At 36.1% G+C, this 27,819-nt stretch overlaps 2 protein-coding genes across 3 annotated transcripts in view; both read right to left on the bottom strand.

The window, feature by feature from the left end:
• SLC15A2 (solute carrier family 15 member 2) overlaps nt 1–8,910 on the bottom strand; it is a 31,817-nt gene extending 22,907 nt beyond the window's left edge. Inside the window, exons 1-5 of one of the 2 annotated variants that reach the window (XM_036093730.2) lie at nt 8,740–8,910; nt 6,828–6,915; nt 6,095–6,236; nt 1,283–1,375; nt 80–179 (exon numbers count right to left, since the gene is read on the bottom strand). In XM_036093730.2, the coding sequence (XP_035949623.1) occupies nt 80–179; nt 1,283–1,375; nt 6,095–6,236; nt 6,828–6,915; nt 8,740–8,877 (561 nt within the window). In that variant the 5' untranslated portion in view covers nt 8,878–8,910. The remainder of the gene's footprint in view (nt 1–79; nt 180–1,282; nt 1,376–6,094; nt 6,237–6,827; nt 6,916–8,739) is intronic. The other variant, XM_036093731.2, reaches the window with a different exon arrangement.
• A 7,636-nt stretch (nt 8,911–16,546) lies between these two features.
• EAF2 (ELL associated factor 2) overlaps nt 16,547–27,819 on the bottom strand; it is a 48,758-nt gene continuing 37,485 nt past the window's right edge. Inside the window, exon 6 of the mRNA XM_036093735.2 lies at nt 16,547–16,966. Coding sequence (XP_035949628.2) covers nt 16,920–16,966 — 47 coding nt within the window. The 3' untranslated portion in view covers nt 16,547–16,919. The remainder of the gene's footprint in view (nt 16,967–27,819) is intronic.

Raw genomic sequence — 27,819 nt, 5'->3', positions numbered from 1 at the left:
TGGCAAACAGCTACCTGGCAGGTACATTTTTAATGCCTGCTCTACATTCTTGAAATCACAGAAATAACACGATTCTTACATGTTTTTCTTCAAACTGGTCTCCACCAAAAGCCGCCACGCAGGGCTTGATACCTCCTGTCCCCAAAGCTATTAGACTCAGGCCAACCAATGATAGGACTCTGAAATGGAGAGGCAAGGATACTAACCATATTGATACTAAACACAACTGCAGAAATTGGATATAGATATACAGGAGAAAAAAATGTGCACAAGGACAAAGACCCCCTTCACATTTCTTCACGTTTCCATCTTCCTTCACTCCTCAGACAGACTCAGGGACACTTACAATCTTAATGACTTTCTGGCCTCTGCCAGAAAGTATACTTTGCTTGGGAAGGTTTTGTCCCTGATGGTCCATTTACCCTTTGTGTGCAATAGATAGAAGCAGATACTGAAGGAACTCCAAAGTTAAATCACTGGTTCTCAATCTTGTCTTAATTTAAGGGATACACCAGTAGAAGGACCTTATAAACACCTACCCCACATACCCTAACTAACCACAGAACAAAATGGTAAAATTCATTGTAATTAAAAGAAGAATTGTCACTAATTTTTGATGGGACACTGAAAAGGAGGCATCTAATATTTATTAAAATTTAAAATTCTTAACTCATTGGATAAATACATGTGTAGCCACATTATAAACATGAATATAAACGATCTACTTCTTGAACAACTGTAATCCTCTCTACTTACCGAATCAACTATCAGAATGTATCAAATGCTTCTGGCACAATAAACATCAATAGCTTAAGTAAAGAGGAACAGAGTAACTGGAATATATGGAACTACACATAAATGGAAATAATCCAAGCTTTGAACAGGACTTCTACAATGTGTTATAAGGAAATATTATGCACATTTTTTAATCCTAGCAAAGTACAGATGCATGGGTAGGTGAATAGGTGAGGAAATATGGGGGACATGAGGTTTTAATAATTATCTTCAAGCATATGATGAGTTTTTATGAAAAAGATACTAGCTAGGCATTCTACAAGTCTCCAAGTATTTAATAAAAACAAATGAGGACAGATAAAGTAGGAAAGAGTTCAACTGGTCATAAAATACTTTTTTTCCCAACCACTTTGGTAATAAAACAATAGGTTGAAAATAAAGGGACATCTCTGGTAAGAAAACAGAAAATCACCTGTAACGAATGTGTGAGACATTTACCTGTCTAATGGAAGAACAGTGGTTTAATTTATTCCATGATTTTACTCACGTGTGTACCATTTGTCCCCCTATTATTGGTAAGGCACCCAAGGACTTGACCACATGGCCAAGCACATACACCAAGGAGAGATAGATGATTGTCCTGTTGAGAGAGTTAAATCAGTCAGTCTATAAACAATTAAGAAATGGGCAGAAGACATGAGTAGATACTTTTCCAAAGAAGACATCCAGACACATGAAATGAGTGTCTGGTCAACATCACTCATCATCACTCATCATCAGGGAAATACAAATCAAAACCACAATGAGATACTACCTCACACCTGTCAGAATGGCTAAAATTAACAACACAAGAAACAACAGGTGTTGGCAAGGATGTGGGAACCCTCTTACACTGTTGGTGGGAATGCAAACTGGTGCAGCCACTCGGGAGAACAGTATGGACATTCCTCAAAGAGTTAAAAATAGAACTATCCTATGATCCAGCAATTGCACTACTAGGTATTTACCCAAAAGATACAAAAGTACAGATTCAAAGGGGTACATGCATCCCGATGTTTATAGCAGCACTATCAACAATAGCCAAATTATGGAGAGAGCCCAAATGTCCATCAACTGATGAATGGAAAAAGATGTGGTGTGTATATATAATGGACTATTACTCAGCCATCAAAAAGAATGAAATCTTGCCATTTGCAATGATGTGGATGGAGCTAGAGTGTATTACGCTAAGTGAAATAAGTCAGTCAAAGAAAGACAAATACCATATGATTTCACTCATGTGTGGAATTTAAGAAATAAAACAGATGAACATATGGGAGGGGGGAAAAGGAGAGAGGAAAACAAACCATAAGAGACTCTTAATGATAGAGAACAAACTGAGGGTTGATGGAGGGAGGTGGGTGAGGGATGGGCTAGATGGGTGATGAGTATTGAAGAGAGCACTTTTTGTGATGAGCACTGGGTGTTGTATGTAAGTGATGAATCACTGAATTCTATTCCTGAAACCAATACTGCACTGTATGTTAACTAAAATTTAAATAAAAATTAAAAAAAATAAACAGAATTGAGAGGCTTGAGTAATAGCCTCAGAGTTCATACTGTTCTCAGTACTAGGATAAATGGAGTAGGAGGAGGAAGGGGTGGAAGAGGAAAGACCTTCCTGAGAAATGTACATAGAAATAGTAATGGTGAATGAACTCTTTACCCTGTGGTGTTAGAGGTAAAGGACGTTCCCTTCAAGCTCCTTTCTCATATGTGACCTGTCCTTTCCCCTCACTCACCCCACACAGACACAGAGCATCCACAGGATGGATTTGCAGCAAGTGGTTTTTTTAAACTAGGAGAACCAGGACAACAGGATACTTTGACCTGTGATGTTTTTATCAAGGAATGTCTTTGGCTCTAGAAATCAATAGGGGTCAAGAAAAAACTCCAGGTAAACAGGAAAAAGGGATGGCTAACACAAAGAACTTTCTCTAAACCCAACCACTGGGATATACAGAAAGATAAAGGGCTGTCAGTTTCAGCCTGGTCACTTGAACACTTGGGTTAATTGTAATCCTCACCACAGTTATCCCATGTTCAAGTTACCAAGGGTAAGAAAGGAGTCGGGAACTATGAATAGACTGCCCAGTGATAAAGATCATGCAGTTGGTTGGGATTTCTTGTATTATTTTTCCCAAGAAATCTGAAGGCAAATAGGAAGTAGAACAGTGAGGAATTCGAGGAAGAACATATGTAGAGATTTACACACTGAAATATGGCACACTACCACACATGCAATATATTCCTTATGTGCATTACTATACCAGCATTCTCTTTATATATAAGTAGAATGTTAGTACTAGAAGGAACCTTGGAAATTATATGGTTTACATCTGTGATTTTAAAGTGTTATATGCTGGAATATAAAGAATGAAATGAAGGTATCAGAGAGAGGCTGGAGATGCCAGCAATCTTAGGTTTTGGATTTTTCATCCTAAATGCCTAATCTCTCTAGGTTGGCTGTCCAGGGAAGGGACTTTAGGGGGTTTATAATGGCAAGTAGGGTATAAGAGGTTGGGTGACTAATCCAGGGCATTAATTGCCCAAAGCAATTAACATCAGAGGGAGGGGGCAGGCTTTCCCAAAAGGCCTTGTAACATCTTCTAAAGAAAAGTTTTCTTTGTTGGAATAAAAAGAATAAATAGAATGGGAATAAAAAGGGATTGAAAAAAGGCCAGCTATCATGAACCCAAAAGAGATGATCTCTGCTAGATCATTAGAGAGAAAAAACAAAAGGAGTGTGAGCTGGAGTAATAGAGTCTGCATAGGGAGATCAGAGCAATATCAGATTGTTGGACTAAATGGATGCGGAAAGTATAAATGGTTTAGAAAGAAAATAAGCAAACTTTTAGGTGAAAGGCTCAGGGAATTAGTCTAGGATATGAAGAATATAAGAGAGGAAGCTAATGGCAGGAAACTTTAACAGAAAGAGAAAGAAGTCAAGATAGATTTGGACACTCTGCATTTGAAAGGAGGCCACTGAAATCCTAACCATAGGAAACAGAACTTTTCTGGACAGACTTGACCGATCTTCCATCTGCAAATGAGGAAGGTGAAATCCAGAGAGGTCAAAGAACATTCCTAAGTGACATTCTTGGAGTGCCTGGGTGGCCAGGTCGGCTGAATGTCTGACTCTTGATTTTGGCTCAGGTTGTGATTTCAGAGTTGTGGGATCTATCCCTGTGCTAGGTCCACGCTGAACATGGAGCCTGCTTAGGGATTCTCTCTCTCCTTCTCCCTCTGCCCCGCCCCCCCCCCCCCCCGCTCATATGCTCGCTCTTGCTCTCTCTCTCTTTCTTAAAAAGAAAAAAAAATAAGTAAAGTGACATTCTAATTAATTAGTATTAGGGTTAGGTCTAGAATTTCTATGTCTAACCAGTGTTAGTGTTCCTTTAGTTTTATTATAGACAGGTTAATGTAGAAAAGAGGAAGAAGTTTTAGGTTTTATTTCACTACCAGAGCCACTGTTAATTAGAGCTTAGGAACTGAGAAGTATGTGCAGTGATGGCAGAGAAAGAGACCTAGCATGAAGAAGGTCAGCTCTGATGAGACGGAAAGGATATGCTTTAGACCTTCTCAGAGAAAGAGAAAAGAGAAGTGTAGAGATGATATCCAAAAGCATATTTGGCAATAAACACATTTAAGAGAGTGGTTGTAAGCCTGAACTGATAGGCATGGGTGACAGGGTATAAACACCACACTAGGGACTATGACTAAAAATGTTTGGCTCTCTGTAAAAGCAACTTGACATAAAAAATAGTGTTCTAGCATGCAGTTAAGCCTCTCAGTAGATGTTTATAGACATCACGAGAAGCCATATCCATGCTTCAATTTTGGAGGAAGTCATTTTAAAAATAAAAGAAAGTACTATGTCATGTATGAGAGTCTCTTATTCTATAAAAATTTATTTATTGAATAAAGACCATGGCTTATACTTTCTTTTCTGCATATAATGCCAACCTCCTATCTGGATGGACTTGGTGACCAATACTACATAAGTAGCAAACATAAATCTTAGATACCTTCCCACCAACCTTCTCTCAAGTCAAGAATCTCTGTTTACTACCATGCTATGGTTGTAGCTATATATTAAATGCTGATTAAACACTTTAGAACAATGGGGCACCTGGGTGGCTCAGTTGTTACGTGTCTGCCTTCGGCTCAGGTCATGGTCCCAGGGTCCTGGGATTGAGCCCCATGTCGGGCTCCCTGCTCAGTGGGAAGCCTGCTTCTCCCTCTCCCACTCCCCCTGCTTGTGCTCCCTCTCTCACTATGTCTCTATCTGTCAAATAAATAAATAAAATATTAAAAAAACACTTTAGAACAATGAATATATATATACCAAATGAGATATAAACCAATATTTACTAAAGAGGATTCCCTGGAACACCACATCCACAAAATATCCTGAAACAATATTTCATGCTCAAATAAGTTTGGCAATCACTATATACCATAACCTTCTCTTGGAGAGTGTACAGTGTTTATTACCATGTTAAAGGCTATAAGAAGTCATGCAGTAAAGAAATCTTTTTAACTTTGTTCAGCCTAGCATTTTCCAAACTTATTTGACCATGAGAACTTTATCTTCCTATATTACACTCATTGTATCCTATCAACCAATTTCAACAAAATGCACTTTGAGAAATACTAATTAAAATAAATCCATAGATGACAAGACTATGGAAATAACTTGGTGATGAATAGCCAAGATCCATATCTAACCTGTGAGGATAATGTTATAGGAGACAACTAAAACATTATCCCATAAATGTCTCTTGGTGCTATTTTCAGAGACTTAAAAGATACGGAACTGAACAGACCATCAGTCTAACTCATGAAAATAGGTATTAGATTCTTAAGAAGGAAACCACAGAGATTAGAGAAAAGAAACAGTAAAACAGCTGAGAAGAGGGACTCATAAGAATATACTAAAGGATGATTCAACCAGAGAAGAGATGAACAGTATATGAAATAACTACATTGAGGTCTCTAAAATTATAAATTTTCTGGTGGGTAGCAATCTTTATTGTCTCTAAGATCAGAACAAGAATTGTTCTTAAACTACAGAATGGAAGATTAAAATTAGATTTAGGGAAAATAAAAATAACAATTCCTGACTGGAAAGGATGTAAAAAATTGGAAAAACTGATAACGAAGAGGAATAGTCTTTCTGTGTTGTCAGTTTTAGAGAGATGCTTATTTGTCATGGATGGCATAAATATATTCTTGCTTGGAAGCAAGAGGCTAGAAGTGGCAAAATCTCTGCATGATGAATCTGTGATGTGGGGATGTGACCTCCCATTTTCCTTACTTGAATTTTCCCAGCCATGAGTCAGCAATGGCTGCTCCCAGGATGGGAGTGAAATAACAGAGGCTGCTGAAGGCATGGTATATAGATGTGGAGGTGTCTTCGCTCCAGTGCAGGAAATACAGGAAATACAGGGTCAGCACAGCTGAGGTGGAGAAGGGGAAACAAAACAAGATAGATGCATTAAAGTGATTTATGGAGAAGTACATTTCATCTCTGGTCTTTGAAGGTAATCTCGACCTTCAACACTCCTATCAGTGAAGTGACTGAGGGGTGACTGCCAGGCAGTAGAAGCAGGACCCATGGGAACTGTGGGAGTGGGTGAGACTTTGCTTAGTGGGCAAATGCAATACTCCTCCCTTCAGTCCATGTGCATACATAGCAGCATTTAAGCCAATCGCAAAGATCATATGGTGCTTCCAATATCCCTACCTTCTCCTTCCCAACAATATAGTTCATAGACCTGAGAAACAGATATGAAAATGGAAGTTGTCACACTTTTATTCTTACAGACTGTGTTCTGGTTTCTGTTAGGCTTTTCTATTCTTGGCTTGTATGAGTTACTAGGTGAAATCCCTTGAGGTATTTATTGGTAGGGTTGGCCAAAGGAAAAGACCAATTTGGATGAAGGCAGAAAGTGTGGATAAGGGAAATAAGTGCATAAGGAAGACCACTTTGTTCCAAATAAGGGGTGAGGATGAGTGGAGAAAAGGAAGTCCTTGGGACACAAAATTACCTTTCATGCCATAATAGGAAAAGCGCTCACAGAATTCATTCACCACAATGAAGGCAATGCTCAGTGGATAGTTGGAGCCACAGATTTTCTATGAAACAAAAAGACAATGGTTCAAGCATGAGCTTCCCCCCCCCCCATTTAAATCAGTAGCCTGCCCTATAACAGAAAAATGTATTTATTTTAAATCACTGTGATAGGTAATGCATAGCAATGGCTCCTACTCTTCATGAAACAGCTATTATCACACTGAAAGTGCTTGCATTGCTGACTTAGGAGTGATAGAAGCTATTCTGAATATTACTTTGGTCCTCATTCATTTAACATGGAAGTACTCAGACATTCCTTGATCCCAGAGACCAGGACCTGCTCATCTTCCTACAACTACTAACTGAAAAGCCTGGGGCTCTGAGCAGGAGAATAAACATACTTATTTCTAAGAACAGAACAAAGAATTAGACTATGGAGCACTTGATGCCCAAGCAATTACATTTAGAGGTCAATAACCTCCTTAGCTACAGTGTTCGAACTAACCTCTCTTGTCCCCACCTGCCCTGTTCATCATGCTGGGAGGAATCCTGGCAGTATGATGGCTTCCCATTCAGAGCCTACTGGAGCCAGGCTCAGAGCCCAACTAAAAGTAAGCTGATTGATCACCTTAAACTTGGGCAGAGAGTTCTTAAATCTTGTAATATTAAATGTCCACTCTTCCTGTGAAAGACATTCTATAACATTTTCTTGTTAATCCTATTAGACATTAAAAGAACTATGCTATTACATGTACCGTATCAGTCAGTATATAAGGAAAGTCATGTTTATTTCAAATCCCTACCTATTATGATAGCCCAACTAACATGAGGGGGGGATGGAGATATCTGTATTTGGGACAGTCAAATCTCATCATGAAATTTATATTGCCTCTTATTTCATAAGAAATATATGCATCTTTATAAGCAGACTTAAATGTTTAGGACCAGAAGATATACAATTAGCTAAATAAACAAAGTAATAAATTAATGTTTTCATTTTTACCCATATGGATAGACATGAACAACCCTCCTAAATATTAATATATGTTAATATATTAACTTACTTGAAAGACACAATAAACTGGCTTCTTACCTTCCCAGCTCACCACTTGAGAATTACGCAACCTGGAGTTTAGTTAACACACTTTGCTAGCTATGTACTACTGGTACTGGCTGTGTTAACCTACTGACCCTGGCCATGCCACTGCACCTGTCTTTATGTTCACTTCTTTTATTCCAAATAAATGAGAATACTACCACCTCTTGGCCCATAGTGAGAACTCAGTAAATATTGGCTATTATTCCTATACCCTGTCCACTTTTAAGATTTTGATATAAAGATTTAATGAGATAATGAATTTGGAAGTGTTCAACAAGTATATAATACAAACATTATTATTCTTAGTTTCTCTGTCCTGTCTCCCACGGTAAACTGGCACACATCGTAACAGAGACTGGATCTATTCTAAAACTCTCCTTGGTGTCCAGCATAAGATTCTGAATACAGGGGGGAAAGAAGGGTTGAGTTTTTATATTGGTTTAGAAAGAACAATCACACACAGTTCTCCAGGCAAGAATGCTTGCCAAGTTTCCCTGGATATTCAAATTGCTTCTTTTTTCACCCCAGAGAAACTCAGAATATACAATGAGATACAGCAAAGTCCTGGATTCCAACTGAAGAACTCTTAACTACCTCTTCCTGCTGCTTCTTCTCCTAAGCAAAGGAAACTTCTGTTTAGATTTGGTTTTCAGGTTAATTCTAACTCCAAGTAAGAATAGTTTTTGATAACCTAATACAGCTCAGCCTGACACTCCAGAGGCCAAGAAGTAGAACCCAAAGAGCAATTCTGTTCCTGTCAGAAGCAGATTGGAATTTGGGGACTCACCGGAGGTGGCTTCTTTGGAAGGCTGAGGGGTCGAGGTCGTACCTCTTCAGTGGAGACAGGTGAAAAAAGAGTTTCCTTAGACTCATTTTTCTGGAAAGGATTCATAGCTGGTTCCTTACTCTCACTCTCCTCAAGCATTTGGCTTCAGTAGGCAGTTGGGACAGCTGCCAGCCTACTGTAAAACGGGCACTGGGAGTGGACTAGGTTTAACCCTCTGTGTGTCAGCTTTTAGCAGCTGCCTGGCCCAAAGCAAAGCACAAAGCTATAGGAAAAAAAAGGGTTGGGTCTCAGAGACTAGTCAAAATAATGATTAAGTAAAAGGTTGAGCATGAGGAAGTAAGAGTAACACATCACAAGATGGGGCAAGACAATGCTAGAGAACTGCAAAAGAGTACAAAATAGCTAAGAATACAATGCCTCAAGTATAGATTTAAAAACTGATTTCAGAAAAAAAAACTGATTTCAGGGTCACAGGAGCTACCATTTATTGAACATCTATTATGGCCAACAATAATATATATGTTTTATATATATATTATATATATCATATCTATCTATCTATATTCTAATTCTTAGCACAATCCCCATTTTATAGGAACTAATATCCTAAGAGGTTGAGTAATTTGTCCAAGTCATGTGGCCAGCAAGTAGCAGGTCTGGACTTTTAACTGCCATGATCGATGGGAGATTTGTATCAGATTTGCCTATGGTCATTATTCAGGAATGGAGGGTATGGAAATGGAAATGTAGGAATATAGGGGAATTGAAAGGCATTGAAGAGAGAAAGTCATCACAAAATTGAATTTGCAAAGATAGAAAAAGATGTTGATTTGGGTTTTCAACATGATAAAGTTCAACTAGAAATATCCTATAAACAGTTAAAGAGGTGGAGCTAAAGAAAATGAGAGAAAAGTTTTGGTGATGTACATTTGGGAATCATTCTTCTTTGCTAAATTCATTCCTTGTGTTTTCATCACTTCAAGATGAGTCCATCATTTCATTAACAAATAAAATTCAATTTGAGCAAAAATTATGAACTAGTTACTTTTTTAGAAAAATATTTTATTTATTTTCAAAGAGAGAGAGCGTGCGCACATGCCCATGAGTGGGGGGAGGGGCAGATGGAGAGAGAATCTCAAGAAGACTCCATGCTGAGCATGGAGCCCTATGCGGGGCTTGATCCCATGACCCTGAGATCATGACCTGTGCCCAAATCAAAAGTTGGATCCTTAACCAACTGAGCCACCCAGGTGCCCCATGAACTAGTTACTATCTAGGTACTATTGCAAACATAATTTTCCTTAATACTTAGTAGTTGAACTCCCAAATGTCTCCAGAATATAATATTTAGCCCTTATCAGAGGAGGAACAAGAACAGGTATAATGATGATAGATGCATTTAATACAGTAAATTGATGGGGTAAATAAAAGAAGAACAAAAGAGTGTGATGCCTTTCCAGTTGTCAGTGAAAAGAAAAGGGAAAAGAAAGGCCAGAGAGCTATAAGGAAAATGAGTGTTAAACCAACAAGGAGATCTGAAAACAGGAGAATTAATTATTTTATTTGAGACTATGAGAGAGAACGTATAAATTTATGCCTTGAAAAATTCTTAAATTGCCTATTTGAGCAACTTGTTGATGAATAAGGCCAGAACAAACTTTACCTCAGACTTTGACCATGTCTTCTCACTTCCCATCGCCTCTCTCTCCCACCAACCTTTAACCAAAGAAGAGTCCAGCTTCATTTCTGACTGTGGCATTAATGATTAAGCTGTAGTTCTTCTTTCAAAAGGTATTATTCCTTCTGACTTAGTGTGGTTATAACTTTAAATGAAAAATAAATAAATAGTCATGATTTACTGGTCAAGTTAACCTTGAGATGCCTTGAAGATCTAATTATATCAATGGCTCCCCCTGCTCTGGCTTATACCTCTAGAATAGCATTTGACTTGGCAGAGCACCTATAGATACAATGCACCTGAGATGCAATGTACCTTCATTTGTACTCAAAGGTACCCCAAACACCAAACTTTAGAGTATTGGCATTGGTTCTCTGATACTCTTTTAGATATAATTCTTCTTTTGATTATGGCAATATAATGGCAGCTTTCATAGAATCAAATAATATCAGAGATGGAAGGAATCTTAATCTTGTCCTATATAAACTAAAATTCCCTGATGCTGAGAGTGATGTAGGGTAATTCATTCACATATATTTTTATTCATTCATATATATAATATTTATTCCAGAACAATTCATATATATATATATATATATACACATATATATGTATGTATGTATCTATGTATGTATGCATATGTACACAAACACATATACACACACACAGATTTGCAGGCCTTTTCTTGAAAATACTTATTCAATAGATTTAAGTAGGGATGCAAGAACCTCTGTTTTTAAGAAGCACCGCTAGTGATTCTTATGACAGGAATTTAGGAAACACTGATTTGAAATCCCTCTCCTAGTCTAGCTTACAGAATATTACAGGAGAGCTCAAAGCTCAGAAGGGAAAGAGCAAGGACTAGAACTCTAGCCTCCCATGGCCTACTCTAGAGCTCTTTCTATCATATATCAAGATGTCTCTTACACCCTATCATTTTTGCTAAGTTGAAATCAGACAGAAGAATAAAAGGGAAGAAATAAAAGAGAAGAGCAACTCCTGGATAGAAATGAGCACAAACTGTTCGGAGACAAAAGAGGTAATGAAAGTGGAAGAATCTAAAATATAAGTGATAAGAGTAAAAAATATTTATGGCTTCAGTGATTATATCAGCAGGGTGATATTTTACACATATTCAGAAAGGAGACTGAAGCTCTAAAATGATAGATACTAATATACTCAGAGAGAAGAGAAATAAGAAATTAAAAGAAAACATGTTTAACAAGGTGTATGAATATAGAATCAGCACACAAGGGGCGCCTGGGTGGCTCAGTTAGTTAAGCATCTGCCTTTGGCTCAGGTCATGATCCCAGGTTTGTGGAATTGAGCCCCGCATTGGGCTCCCTGCTCAGTGGGGAGCCTGCTTCTCCCTCTCCCTCTGCCCCTCCACCCACTTGTGCTCTCTCTCAAATAAATAAATAAAATCTTTAAAAAAAAAAGAATCAGCACACAAAAATAAATTGTACTTAAATATCAGCAAAAACAAATAGAAAAGGGAATTTTAAAAGTGATACCAGCTATAATTGCATAAAAATACCTAGGAATAAATCTAATAAAAGATGTCCAAGACCTCACCGTTAAACACTATAAAATATTATTGAAAGAAATTAAAGAAGATCTAAATAAATGAAGAAACATACCATGCTCATGATTTAGAAATTTCATATTGTAAAAATGTCAATATTCCAAATCAACCTGTTGTTTCAATACAAAATCCCAACAGGTTTTGTGAGTATAGAAAATGACAAGTTGATTTTTAAAATTCATATGGGGATGCAATAAGCCAAGAATAGCAAAGGCAGTCTTGAAGAACAAGAGGACTTGTACTACCCAATATAAGACCTATTATAAAACTATTGTAATTATAACAGAGTGGAATCAACACAACAGTAAGGCAACAAATGGAACAAAATGGACTTCAGAAAACATACACAGATGCTAAGGCATCATTAATGACAAAGTTGACACTGCAGTGCTGTGGGAGAAATGATGGTGTTTTCTATAAATAAACACCATCTAGATATCCACACGGGAAAAAATAATTTTAGCCCTTATCTTACACCATATGTAAAAAACAATTCTATATAGATTGTGGATCTGTTTTTTAAAAAATAAAGCTTTTAGAGGAAAACATCTTTATGTTCTCTGTGGAGTATGCCAAGATTTCTCAAATAAGACAAAAAATATGGTTACCATGAAAGAAAAACAATTGATATTTTGGACTATATTGGATATTTGGATTATAAAATTATTATTAATTTTGTAATATTATAAAACTATTATAAATTTATAATATTATAAAATTAAAAACTTTCATTTACCAAAATACATGTTAAGAGTGAAAAGACAACTCACAGAGTGGGAGAAAATATTCATATTACATATATCTGTCAAAGGGTTTGTGTCCAGACTATATAAATAACTCCAAAAAATCAGTAACAAAAAGATGCATGTCCAGGTTGTTTAGTTTCCTATTATAAATGATACTGTCATAATAACCTTGTATATAAGTCAAATATGTCTGAAGAATAAATATCTAGAGGTGAGATTGCTAAGACAAAAGTATGTTTTTATAATTTTTAGAACTGCCTATTCATTTCCTTTACTCATTTTCTTAGTGAATTGTTTCTTTCCTTTTTGTAAGTTTACAAAATCTGTATTATTGATATTAATGCTGTCATTGTCTGCATTGCAAATATTTTTTTCTATTGACCTTGTAGTTGGACTTTTAAAATTAAATATAATTTAAAATGCACAAATCTTAAGTGTAAAACTCCATTTTTTAATATTTGTGTAACACACAACCATCACCCAGATAAGATAAAAAATATATATGTATTTCTAGCACCTCAGTGCTGAAAGTCCTTTAGAGAATAATACTTGCTGCTTCCCTTCTGTCTCCCAAACTGTCCTCCCCCAAGGTAATCACTTTTCTGACTTCTATCACCATAGATTTGTTTTGTTTGTTTTGAATTTTATATAAATGGAATAATACTGTTTGTGTTCTTTGTGTTTGATTTTTTTTTGCTCAACACTACATCTGTGAGACTCATCTATTTTGTTGTCTGTAACAAGATTTCTTTTTCCTGTTGTTCAGTAGAATTCACTATGCAAATATGACACAATTTATTTCCCCATTCTTCTGTTGATGGACATTTGGGTTGTTTCCAGTTTTAGGGTTGTTTATTGTCAACTTGGTTTAAGCTAGGAACTGTTTCCAAGAATCATCTTCTCTGGATGGGTCTAGGCCAGAAAAACTTGAATGAGATTTAGAAGTGGAAGTGAAGCAGTATGTATTACTTGGAGCAGTCAAAGACTGGGCAGAGGACATGGTTAAACACCTTGAACCACTAAGGCTTTGTCCTTTGCTGATGGAACTGTGTGTAGGGCAGTGCGTTCAAAGTTCAGGCTGTTTTCAAGTCTTCTGAGATTTTACTTTTTGTCAGGCCCTTTTTCAGTGTTCTGTGCACAAGCACATAGCCCCAGGGTTAGTCAGGAGTGTATGAATAGCTTGGGGCATCTCTGGTCCCTGCTGTGCATGTGCATAGCCTCAGCTAGAATGTCCTCTCCCCAACAAGGATTGCAACCTCAGGCTACTAGGGCTAAGCTCTTGGCTCTTCTCCACCGGCCAGCATCTGAGAGGTCACTTCCATGTAAAATGTTGCAGGGCATGAATGTCACCTACTCCTACAAATTGAATGGGTCTCCTTCATGAAGGCAGGGTAGGAGAGATACCAACCTTTTTAGAATACATTTTTATGATATTTTTTTCCATTCTTGAGTTCTTAATTTTGACTCATCTCTTAATAAATTGGAAATTACTAAAGTAATTATTATAGGAATGATATGTGAAGGATATAATTCCTGAATTCTGACATGTCTAAGAATGTCTTCTTACCAAACTATGGATAACATTTAATGTATACACTATAGGTCACACTCATATCCTTGTGCAGATGCAGCTTTCCTAACTATAGTGCTTTAGTGTAGTGTTATGGAATGGTTCAAACCCATTGATTTTTGTTCCTTTGTAGCCAACTTACTTTTCCTGCTTGCAAGCATATATCATCATCATTTTCATCAAACCATTCAGAACAGGTAAAGTAAAATGATATTGTGCTTATGTCAAATAACCTTATTATAATAATCATTTCATATTATATATGTGTATCAAATCATCACACTGTACATCTTAAATTTATACAATGTTATATGTCAATTACATTTCAATAAAGATGGGGAACGAGATATTTGCTTGGCATCACGTCAGGATCATCAAATGATTCTGGCAGAGAACCTCATATCTGGTAATCTGTCTCATCCATAGCTCCCTGTATTTTAGTGTCTGAAAAAACATCAAATGAGGAGATAAAGAGGCATGGGAGATATTATTTCATTCCTCTCTAAACCACTTATATTCATCCTTAAAGGGTATAGAGAATGATACTCTAGGTATTCAGACCATAAAAAAGAACATATCTTTAAGAACGTGTTTCATTTATGGGGGAAATAATAAGAGGGAGAAAGGATGAGCTGTTTTGACCGCAAGAGGTATAGTTTGAGAACATACTGTTTTTTTTTTTTTTTTTTAAGATTTTATTTATTCATTTGAGAGAGAGAGAATGAGAGAGAGAGCACATGAGAGGGGGGAGGGTCAGAGGGAAGAGCAGACTCCCCGCAGAGCAGGGAGCCCAATGCGGGACTCGATCCCGGGACTCCAGGATCATGACCTGAGCCGAAGGCAGTCGCTTAACCAACTGAGCCACCCAGGCGCCCCAAGAACATACTGTTATGTAGCTGGCATTTTCAGCTCAGACCACCATGTACTCATTTCTGGTACGGTAATCACTAATCAAAGAAATCTTAGCATAATAAGTTTCAATAAAAACCATTATAATTTGTATTACTATGTTAAAATGATAAGCATGTTTTACTAGCTACTTTAAATATTTGAGCTTGTTTTAGTTAAGTAATAAATGACACAGCTGTAGTTCTCAGATAACTATTGATGAATAAAACAGATATAAAAATGAAGATAAAAACAGATTAGCTGAAGGTAGGCCAGAGAGAGGCAGGGAGAGAGAGAGAGAGAGGAAAGTAAGAGAGATTAAAACAAAAATTTAAAGATTAAAAAAAAACCCAAACTACAGAAATTCCTATGGTAAAAGGCAATTATGACAAATTTTTTTATTCAACTTCAACTGCCAAAACTTGGAAGCAACCAAAATTCTTTCAGTAGGTTAGAGAATAAGTAAACTTTGGTACATCCAGACAATGTAATGTTATTCAGTGACAAAAAGGAATGAGCTATCAAGCCATGAAAAAGACATGGAGGAAGCTTAAGTGCTTAAGTGAAAGAAGCCAGTCTGAAAAGGCAGCATACTGTATGATTCTAACTATATGACATGCTGTAAAAGGCAAAACTAAGGAGACAGTAAAAGATCAGTGGGCTGCCAGCATTTGGGGGTGGGAGAAGGAATAAATGAATAGGCAGGGCACAGGATTTTCAGGGTAGTGAAACTATTCCATATGATACTACAATGGTGGATACATATCATTATAAATTTGTCAAAACCCACAAATTGTACAATACAAAGAGCGAACTCTAAAGCAAATATGGACTTTAGGTGATGACGTGTCAATGTAAGATCATCAATTGTAAAAATGTACCACTCTGGTGCAGATGTTTATAGTGGATGAGGTTGTGTGTGGAGGGGAACAGGGAATATATGAGGATTCTCTGTACTTTCTGCTCAATTTTGCTATGAACTGAAAACTGCTCTAAAAAGTGAAGTTTAATTAAAAAAAGAAAAAGAATTTAAAAAAGAAAAAAAGAACTTGCTGCTGGTCAGTGTCTCTCAACTATAATCTAATCTTTATCATTTTCTCCAAGTTCAAAAATACTATAGATGTAAATATTAATTATTTATCTACTTAACACAATTGTTTATTTTTTTAAAAGCAAAATTTTAAAATGACAAAAAATATGAGATACAAGAACAGTTTTTTTCATTAAAATGATTATCTAGCTTTACTTTTACCCTAAATTATAGCTTAATTTTGTCAAGAATTAAAGTATTCTCAACCAAAACTTAAGGACTATCAGATATAAAAGGCTCAGAGATATAATTAAAACCATGGGCATTTATTATAAATCAATTGCTTTGACATTTCACAATTGGGAGACAGCAGTGTTTTAAAGCAGAGCATTGAACTTGAACTCTAGAACACCTAATCTGCTACTTGTTAACTAATAATATGTGGGCAAGTTACCTAACGGCTGTTTTCTCATCTGTAAAACCTAATAAATGGAAAGCACATGAAAATGCTCGTACTTTAAAAAGGTCAAAAATATAACATCAAATGAAAATTCTGAACCAAATTTAATTTCTTTTATCATCAAAAGTTAAGATACATTTTCTTCAGTATTAGGAATCTTTATTGTTAATATAAAATAAATTATCACGTCTTACAAATTTTATATTTATAGCTGAATGTTTCTTCAATCATCACTGTCACTTCCTGATTCACTCAGCTGCAAATCATTTCCTAGAATAAAAAAATAGCAAAAGTGTAGTAATTAAGTATTTAATATTTTCATATTCAATATATTTACTTTTGGATAACATAAATATCATGCAAAATATGACACCATGGGTGATCCTGTTTAGCCAGCATTTTGTCATTAATAATTAGATTGCTTATCCTATAATTTAGTCACATCATTGGTAATTCCCAAAATTAATACTGCTTGTAAAGAAAACATACACCATCAATCTTCAGCATAGTTTTGGTATCACCTGGCATCTTTTTTAGTCTTCTTTCACATACCAACACCACCTTCTCTGTTACTCCCACTGATTTAATTACATCAGGTAATGAGAAAAAATGTGGTTTAGAAGATCAGCCTAAATCATTTTGAAGAGTGGAATATTATGCAATTTTGTACATAAAATTCAGTCAAAATATTAAATAGTATATGTTAAGAGTAACTCATCCTTGGTTCTGTTTGTAATTCAATGATGTGCTTACAGCAATGGAACTTACATTCCAGTGGGGAAAACAGGCAGTAAACAAACAAATATATAAGATGATGCCAAGTAGGAATAAATACTGTGAAAAATGAAGATGGGTATGAGAAGAGTGGTGAGAGGTGCTATTTTAGATAGGATAATTGATAAGGCCTCCTTGAAGGGTGACATTTGAACAGAGATCCAACTGTAGAGAGAAAGTCACAACAATGTGGATGGGGGGCAGATACTTACTGTCCAGGCTCAGAGAACAGCAAATACAATGCCCCAAGGCAGAAGCGTGCTTGCTATGTTCTCTGACTGCGATAAAGCCCTGAGGCCAGAGTGGAATGAATGAGGAAGAAATGATAGGAAATGAGGTCAGAAAGATATCCAGATATCCAGAAGACTGGTTTCTAGGTTATGATAAAAACTTTGGATTTTGTTTGAAATGTAATGGGAATTCATCAGAAAATTTTAAGCAAGCAACTGACTTGAAATGTTGTTTAACATGAATATGTTATAATGGTCTATATATACTATAATATACTATAATTGTATTGCAGCTTCTCACATAAGAAATAATATAGGCTTTGACTCAGGTGGCTCAGGTGGAGGTGGTGCTAAGCAGTCGGGTTTATAATATAAAGAAAGAACTTACAGGACTATCAAAAGTACTGAATATAGGGCTTGAGAGAAAGAAAAGTGAAGAAAGACCCCCAGTGTTTCTGATCTAAACAACTGGATGGTGGTATCATTTACTGAGATAAGAAATGCTAGGGGAACAAGATTGTGTGAGAAAAATCACAAGTTCAATTTTCAACATGACACATTTGAGATACACAGTAAATATTCAAGTAAATATGTTATAGGCAATTGGATATATAAGTCTGGAGCTCCAGGTAGAGGTTACTCCTGGAAATAAAGATTTGGGAGTCACCAACTGCAGGGATTTATTTGAAGATATGGGATTGGATAATATCATTTGAGTAGTAAATTACAATGGCTAAAAACATTCTCATATTTTTAAACTACTCCAAAATCAACAAAAAGCTGGCATAATTTGAAGCTAATACCCAATTTAAGAGGAGTAGTTTCTAGGCCATAAATAAGTTGTTGTAAGAGAGCTCACTCCACTGCATGAACTCCAGGACTATTACATTATTTGATAAATAAATCTGCTAAAGCTTCTTTTGTGTATCTGGTTCCCATGACCATTTGATACTTTTCAAGGATTAAGTTTCCATTTATTACACAACTATTCTATGGCATAAGAATGTTCAACTTGATATGATGCCCATAATAAGTTTCTTAGGTCAAATCCAAATGTCCCAGGTTCCACTTTTGTTAATAGACTTCATGTTGTAGAGGTTATATGCACAGTATTACCATGCTCAGGACTGACCTGAGGGAAAGAGCAGCCAAAATGCAACAGCAGAGTGCACACAGCATACATTAGAAACACTTCTTGAAGTGTCAGGCCTTGGACAATGTACGACTTTTTTTAATACAGCATTACTCTCAGGTGCAGGAAACATAACAAGCTTTCATAACACACAAAAGACAGACACTTAGCCAAAATGACAAGATGGAGGAATTCTCCCCGAAAGAAAGGTCAGGAAGATATCACAGCCAGGGACTTGCTCTAAGCAAATATAAACAATATGTCTAAACAAGAATTTAAATAAACAGTTATAAGATTACTAGCTGGACTTGAAAAAAGTATAGAAGACACCAAAGAGACCCTTGCTGCAGAGATAAAAGGACCTAAGACTAGTCAGGCTGAAATTAAAAATGCTATAACTGAGATACAGAACAGGCTGGATATAATCACAATGAAGATGGAAGAAACAGGAATGAATAGGTGATATAGAAGATAAAATTAAGGAAAATAATGAAGCTGAAAAAAAGAGGAAAACAAAACTATTAGATCACGAAGGAAGACCTAGGGAACTCAGTGATTCCATAAAGTGAAAAATATCTGTATCATAGGAGTCCCAGAAAAAGAAGAGTGGGAAAAAGGGGCAGGAGGTTTATTTGAACAAATTATAGCTGAGAACTTAACTAATCTGGGGGAAGGAAACAGGCATTTTAGTCCAAGAGGCACAGAGAATTTCCCTCAGAAATCAACAAAAACAGGTGACCACCACAACATATCATAGTGAAACCTGCAAAATACAAAGATAAAGAGAAAATTCTGAAAGCAGCTCAGGAGAAAAAGTCCTTAGCCTACAAGGGTAGACACACAAGGTTAGGAGCAGACCTGTCCACAGAGACGTGGCAGGCCACAAAGGACTGGCATGATACATTCAACATACTAAATGGGAAAATATGCAGCTGGGAATACTTTATCCAGCAAGGCTGTCATTCAGAATAGAAGGAGAGATAAAGAGTTTCCAAGACAAGCAAAAACTAAAAGTTTGTAAACACTAAACCAGCTCTGCAAGAAATATGAAAGGGGACCCTTTGAGCAGGAGAGTGAGACCAGAAGCAACAAAGACTAGAAAGAAACAGAGACAATCTACGGGAACAGCAACTTTACAGGTAATACAATGGCGCTAAATTCATCTTTCAATAGTTACTATGAATTTAAATGGACTAAATGCTCCAATCAAAAGAAACAGGGAAGCAGAATGGATTAAAAAAAAAAAAAATCCAAAAAACAAACAAGACCCATCGATAATGCTGCTTACAGGAGACTCATTTTAGACCCAAAGAAACCTCCAGATTGAAAGTGAGGGGATGGAGAATGATTTATCATGCTAATGGACATCAAAAGAAAACGGGAGTAGCCATACTTATATCAGACAAACTAGATTTTAACCCAAAGACTGTAATAAGAGATGAAGAAGGGCACTATATCATAATAAAGGGGTCTATCCAACAAGAAGATCTAACAATTGTAAATATTTATGCCCCTAACTTGGGAGCAGCCAAAAATATAAACCAATTAATAACAAACTTAAACTCATTGATAATAACACAATAATAGTAGGGACTTTAACATCCCACTCACAGCAATGGACAGATCATGTAAGCTGAAGATCAAGAAGGAAAGAAGGGCTTTGAATGACACACTGAACCAGATGGACTTAACAGTTATATTCTGAGCATTTCATCCTAAAGCAGCAGAATACATATTCTTTTCAAGTACATATGGAACATTCTCCAGAATAGATCACATAGTGGGTCACCAGTCAGGTCTCAAACAGTGTAAAAAGACTGAGATTATGCCATGCAAATTTTCAGATCACAATGCTATGAAACTTGAAGTCAACCACAAGAAAAAATTTGGAAAGACCACAAATACATGGAGGTTAAAGAACACCCTATTAAAGAATGAATGGGTTAACTAGGAAATTAAAGAAGAATTTAAAAAAATACATGGAAGCAAATGAAAATGAAAACACGACAGTATAAAATCTTTGGGATGCAGCAAAGGTGGTCCTAAGAGGGAAGTACATAGCAATACAGGCCTTCCTCAAGAAGCAAGAAAAGTCTCAAATACACAACCTAATCTTACACCTAAAGGAGCCGGAAAAAGAACAGCAAATAAAGCCTAAATTCAGCAGGAGAAAAGAAATAACGAAGATCAGAGCAGAAATAAATGATATAGAAACCAAAAATACAGTAGAACAGGTCAATGAGAGTAGGAGCTGGTTCTCTGAAAGAATTAACAAAATTGATATCCCCCTAGTCAGACTTATCAAAAAGAAAAAAGAAATGACCCAAATAAATAAAATCATGAATGAAACAGGAGAGAACACAACCAACACCGAAGAAATACAAACAACTATTAAGAGAATATTATGAGTAATCATATGCCAATGAATTAGGCAATCTGGAAGTAATGGATAAATTCCTAAAAACATATAAACTACCAAAACTGAAGCAGGAAGAAATAGAAAATTTGAAAAGGCCCATAACCAGCTAAGAAATTGAATCAGTAATCAATTCGCCCAACAAACAGGAGTCCAGGGCCAGATGGTTTCCCAGGGGAATTCTACCAAACATTTAAAGAATTAATACTTATTCTTTTTAAACTGTTCCAAAAAACAGAAATGGAAGGAAAACTTCCAAACTCATTCTATGAGGCCAGCATTACCTCAATTCCAAAACCAGAAAAAGACCCCACTACAAAGGAGAATTACAGACCAATACCCCTGATAAACATGGATGCAAAAATTCTCAACATGTTACTAGCTAATCAAATCCAACAGCACATTAAAAGAACTATTCACCATGACCAAGTGGGATTTATTCCTGGGATGCAGGGGTGGTTCAATATCTGCAAATCAATCATCATGATACACCACATTAATAAAAGAAAGGATAAGAACCATATGATCCTCTCAATAGATGCAGAAAAAGCATTTGACAAAATACATCATCTTCTCTTGATAAAAACCCTGAAGAAGGGATGCCTGGGTGGCTCAGTTGGTTAAGCATCTGCCTTAGGCCCAGGTCACGATCCCAGGGTCCTGGGATCGAGTTCTGCATTAGGCTCCTTGCTGAGGAGCAAGGAGCTTCTCCTTCTGCCTGCCTCTCCCCCTGCTTGTGCTCTCTCTCTTTCTGACAAATAAATAAATAAAATCTTTAAAAAAAAAACCCTGAAGAAAGTAGGGATAGAAGGAACATACCTCAACATCATAAAGGCCATATATGAAAGACCCATGGCTATTATCATGCTCAATGGGGAAAAACTGAGAGCATTTCCCCTAAGGTCAGGAAAAAGACAGGGATGGCCACTCTCACCACTGTTGTTCAACATAGTCCTAGAAGTCCTGGCCTCAGCAGTCAGACAACAAAAAGAAATAAAAGGCATCTGAATTAGCAAGGAAGAAGTCAAACTTTCACTCTTCACAAACGACATGATACTCTATGTAGAAAACCCAAAAAGACTCCACCAAAAAATTGCTAGAACTAATATAGGAATTCAGCAAAGTCACAGGATATAAAATCAACACACAGAAGTCTGCTGCATTTCTATACACCAATAATGAAGCAGTAGAAAGAGAAATCAAGGAAACAATCCCATTTGCAATTGCACCAAAAACTGTAAGATACCTAGGAATAAACCTAACTAAAGAGGTAAAAAATCTGCACTCTGAAAACTATAGAACACCTATGAAAGAAATTGAGGAAGACACAAAGAAAAGGAAAAACATTCCACGCTCATGGATTGGAAGAACAAATATTGTTAAAATGTCTATACTTCCCAAAGCAATCTACACATTTAATGCAATCCCTATCAAAATAACACTAACATTTTTCACAGAGATAGAACAGACAATTCTAAAATTTTCATGGAACCAGAAAAGACCCTGAATAGCTAAGGTAATGTTGAAAAAGAAGAGCTTGTTTCCCTCTCTCCTTTTTTTCCTTTCCCCCTTCCCATATGTTTATCTGTTTTCCTTCTTAAATTCCACATATGAGTGAAATCATATGGTATTTGTCTTTAAACAAGCCATAAGTGACTCTTGACAGAGAACAAACAGGGTTGATGGAGGGAGGTGGGTGGAGGACGGGCTAGATAGGTGATGGGTATTAAAGAGGGCACTTGTGATGAGCACTGAGTGTTACATGTAAGTGATGAATCACTGAATTCTACTCCTGAAACTAATATTGCAGTATATGTTAACTAACAAATTTAAATTTTAAAAAAAGGAAGAAAAAGAAGAGCAAAGTGGGAGACACAATTCTGGACTTGAAGCTGTATTACAAAGCTGTAATCATCAAAACAGTATGGTACTGGCACAAAAACAGACATATAGATCAATGGAACAGAGCAGAGAATCCAGAAATGGACCCACAACTATATGGTCAACTAATTTTTGACAAAGCAGGAAAGAATATCCAATGGAAAAAAGATATTCTCTTCAAGGAGTGTTGGGAAAATTGGACAGCCACATGCAGAAGAATGAAACTGGACCACTTTCTTACACCATACACAAAAATAAATTCTAAAGGAATTAAAGACCTAAATGTGAGACAGGAATCCATCAAAATCCTAGAGAAGAACATGGGCAGCAACCTCTTTGACCTTGGCTGCAGCAACTTCTTACTAGACACATGTCCCGAGGCAAGGGAAACAAAAGCAAAAATGAACTACTGGGACTCATCAAGATAAAAAGCTTCTGCACAGCAAAGGAAACAATCAACAAAACTAAAAGGCAGCCTATGGAATAGGAGACGATATTTGCAAGTGACATATTGGATAAAGGGCTCATATCCAAAATCTATAAAGAACTTATAAAACTCAACACCCCCAAAATAGAAAAAAAATCCAGTTAAGAAATGGGCAGAAGACATGAACAGACATTTCTCCAAAGAAGACATACAAATGGCTAAAAGACAGATGAAAAAATGCTCAACACTAATCATCAGGGAAATACAAATCAAAACCACAATGAGATACCACCTCACACCAGCCAGAATGGCTAAAGTTAACAAGCCAGGAAACAACAGATGTTGATGAGGATGTGGAGAAAGGAGAACCCTCTTATACTGATGGTGGGAATGCAAACTGATGCAGCCACTGTGGAAAACAGTATGGAGGTTCCTCAAAAAGTTAAAAATAGAACTACCTACAACCCAGCTATTGCACTACTAGGTATTTATCCAAAGGATACAAAAATAAGATTCAAAGGGGCACATGCACCCCAGTGTGTATAAAAGAACTATCCACAATAGTCAAAACATGGAAAGAGCCCCAATGTCCATCAACTGATGAGTGGATAAAGAAGATGTGGTATACATACACAATGGATATTACTCAGTCACCAAAAAGAATGAAATCTTGCCATTTGCAATGAGTTGGATGGAGCTAGAGTGTATTATGCTAAGCAAAATACGTCAGTCAGAGAAAGACAAATACCATATGATTACATTCATATGTTGAATTTAAGAAACAAAACAGATGAACATGGGGAAGAGAGGGAAAAATAAAGTAAGATAAAGACAGAGAGGGAGGCAAACCATAAGAGACTCTTACATATAGGGAACAAACTGAAGTTTGCTGGAGGGGAGGTGGGGTAATTGGGTGATGGGCATTAAGTAGGGCACTTGATGTAATGAGCTCCGGGTGTTATATGCAACTGATGGATAACTAAATTCTATCCCTGAAGCTAATATTATACTATATGTGAACTGACTTGAATTTAAATAAAATCTTGAAAGAAAAAAAAAATGGGTAGAAGATCCAAACAGACATTTTTCCAAATAAGTCATACAGACAGCCAACAGACCCATGAAAAGATGCTCAAAATCGCTCATCATCAGGGAAATGCAAATCAAAACCAAAATGAGATATCACCTTACACTTGTCAAAATGGCTAAAATCAAAAAGACAATAAGTAACAAGTGTTGGTGGGGATGAGGAGAAAAAGTAACCCTCATACACTGTTGGTGGGAATGTAAATTGGTGCATCCACTGGAAAACAATATGGAGGTTCCTCAAAAAAATTAAGAATAGAAACACTATATGATCCAATAATTCCACCACTGGGTATTTACCCAAAGAAAATGTAAACCCTATTTCAAAAAGATATATGCACCTCTATGTTTATTGCAGCGTTATTTACAATAGCCCAGATATGGAAGCAACCTAAGACTCAGAAGGATAAAGAATATGTGTTATATATCCACAATGGAATATTATGCAGCCATAAAAAGGATGAGATCATTACATTTGTGATGACATGGATGGACCTAGAAGTTATTATGCTAAGTGGAAGAAGACTGAGAAAGACAAATACCATAAAATTTCACTTATATGTGGAATCTAAAAAAAAATGAACAAAAAGCAGAATCAGACCTATAACTCCAGAGAACTGAGGGTTGCCAGAAGGGAGGAGAAATAAGGACAGGCAAAATGGGTGCAGGTGAGTGGGAGACACAGGCTTCCAATTATGGAATGAATAAGTCACAGGAATAAAAGGCATACCATAAGGAATATAGTCATTGATATTATAATTGCATAGTGACAGATGGTGGCTAAACTTGAGGTGAGCACAGCATATTCCATAAACTTGTGGAATCACTATGTTGAAATGTAACATTGTGTGTCAACTACATGCAAATAAAACAATCTTTTAATAAATAAATAAATTTATTATTTAAAAGTACATGCAAACATATGGCTACTTTGTTGTCTTCTAGTATAGCCATGCTTGAACATTTTACAAAGTAGAATGTGTATTACTTTACTATAAAGTTATTTTAATTTTATCTTACTATTACTTTGTTATTTCCAAAGATGTATGTACCTAGGTGATATTAAGTTATGAAATTCATCTCAAGATAGTTAAAGGGGACTTTAAAATATCTGTTATAAAAGATGGTATTGGGTCTGATAAGGTTGAGAAACGAAAAAAAAAAAAAAGGTTGAGAAACGAGATCATTGTAGTAACAGTAAGAGGGTTTATTTCCTCTTATTAGGAAACTTTGATTTGGATAAAATATATCAGAAAAAGAAATACATTATTTTTTTGAGAAATCCCAAATGGTTACTACTAGTATAACAAATCACTACTGACTTTTGCATATAATTTTTGCATCCACAATTATTTTATTATTTCTATAGTTTGTTGATGTTCCTGAATTTTTTATGTAGACAACTACATTTTCTTTCTTGTTTTCAATTCTTCTATCTCATTTCTTTTACTTGTTTTATTGCATTTGCTAGAACATTCAGTACAATGTTGAATAGAAATCATGATACCAGTCTTCCTTGTCTTCTTCCTAATTTGAATGAGAATGCTTGTACAGTCTAAATTACCATGTTGGCAATAGTTTTGTTTTTTGTAATTAACTTTTATGAAGTTAAAGAAATTTCCTTATATTAGACCTTTGGTAAAAGTTTTAAAATTAATAAATACTATATTTTGTCAAAATCAAATTTGCTAAAAATGATCATGTGACTTTATTCCTATAATCTCTTAATGTGGTGAATTATATTGCTACCATTTCAGATATTCCACATTTCTTACATTTCTGTGATGACCCTTATTTGGTCATGACTTAGCTTGCTTGTTTTAAGTGCATGGGTTATTCAATTTTCTAATATCTTCCTTAGTAATTTTGTAACTATGTTCTTTTTTTAAAGATTTTATTAATTTATTTGAGAGAGAGAGAGATCACATGAGTAGGGGTGAGGGAAGGGCAGATGGAGAGGGAGAAGCAGACTCCCCGCTGAGCAGGGAGCCTGACCTGGGGCTCAATCCCGGGACCTCGAGATCACAACCTGAGCCAAAGGCAAACACTTAACTGACTGAGCCACCCGGGCACCCCTGTAACTAGGTTCTTAAATAAAATTATTCTACATTGTTTTTTGTCTTGTTCCTGTTTGGTTTTGATATTGAGATTATCCTAAAATTATAAAAGAACTGGGTTGCTTTCCCTGCTTTTCTATTCTCTGAAACAGTTTGTAGAAGGTAAGAATTATTTGTTCCTTGAATATTTGTTAAAATTCATCTGTAAAACAATCTTCAGTTTTCCAGCATCTAGGGAGGAGGAGGAAGAGACATTAACTATTGCTGGTTTCTTCAGGCTTTCCATTTCTCTTTGAATCATATTTGATGACACTTTTCCTAGAAAAATCATCCATTTCTATCCCAAATTTACTGGGATGAAATGTTTGTAAAATTTGTATAATTTAAAAAATAAAACATACTATAGCTATAATTTTATCCATTTTTTCATTCCTAATATTGTTTCTGTCTTTTCTCTTTTTCTTCATCAGTTCTTGTTAGAGGTTGGTCTTTTTTTTTTTTTTAAAGATTTTATTTATTTATTTGAGAGAGAGAAAACGCACAAGAGTGAGTGAGCACCAGTGGGAGTGGGGGTAAGGTCAGAGGGAGAAGCAGACTCCCCACTGAGCAGGGAGAGCCACCCGGAGCTCGATCTCAGCATCCTGAGATCATGACCTGAAGGCAGACACTTAACCAACTGAGCTACCCAGGTGCCCCAAATGGTCTTTTTATTTCTTTTCAATAAATTGCTTTTAGTTTTGTTTATTCTCTAATATTTCTTTGTTACCTATAGTTTTGATTCTAACCTATATTTCTTTCTCTGCTTTAAGCTTAAAATTGTATTGTTTTTTCCTCAAGATGAATCTTTCACTCATTTGTTTTCAATTTTTTTTTTAAATAAAGAACATTTTGAGTCTATAAATTTCCCTGTATCATTTTGGCTGCATCCTCAAATTACTGAGATATATTATTTTTGATATTGCTTAATTGTAAATATTTTATAATTTCCTTATAGTTTCCTTTTAACATGTAAGTTATTAGGCATGTGCTTTGAAGTTTCCAAGCATGCATTTTAAAATAATTTTTGTTGTGGGCGCCTGGGTGGCTCAGATGGTTAAGCTTCTGCCTTCGGCTCAGGTCA

This window comes from Halichoerus grypus, chromosome 1, assembly GCF_964656455.1.
Source record: "Halichoerus grypus chromosome 1, mHalGry1.hap1.1, whole genome shotgun sequence".
NCBI classification, from domain to species: Eukaryota; Metazoa; Chordata; class Mammalia; order Carnivora; family Phocidae; genus Halichoerus; species Halichoerus grypus.
Note: the sequence above shows the minus strand (reverse complement) of the source record. Positions and strands in the feature narration are given on the sequence as shown.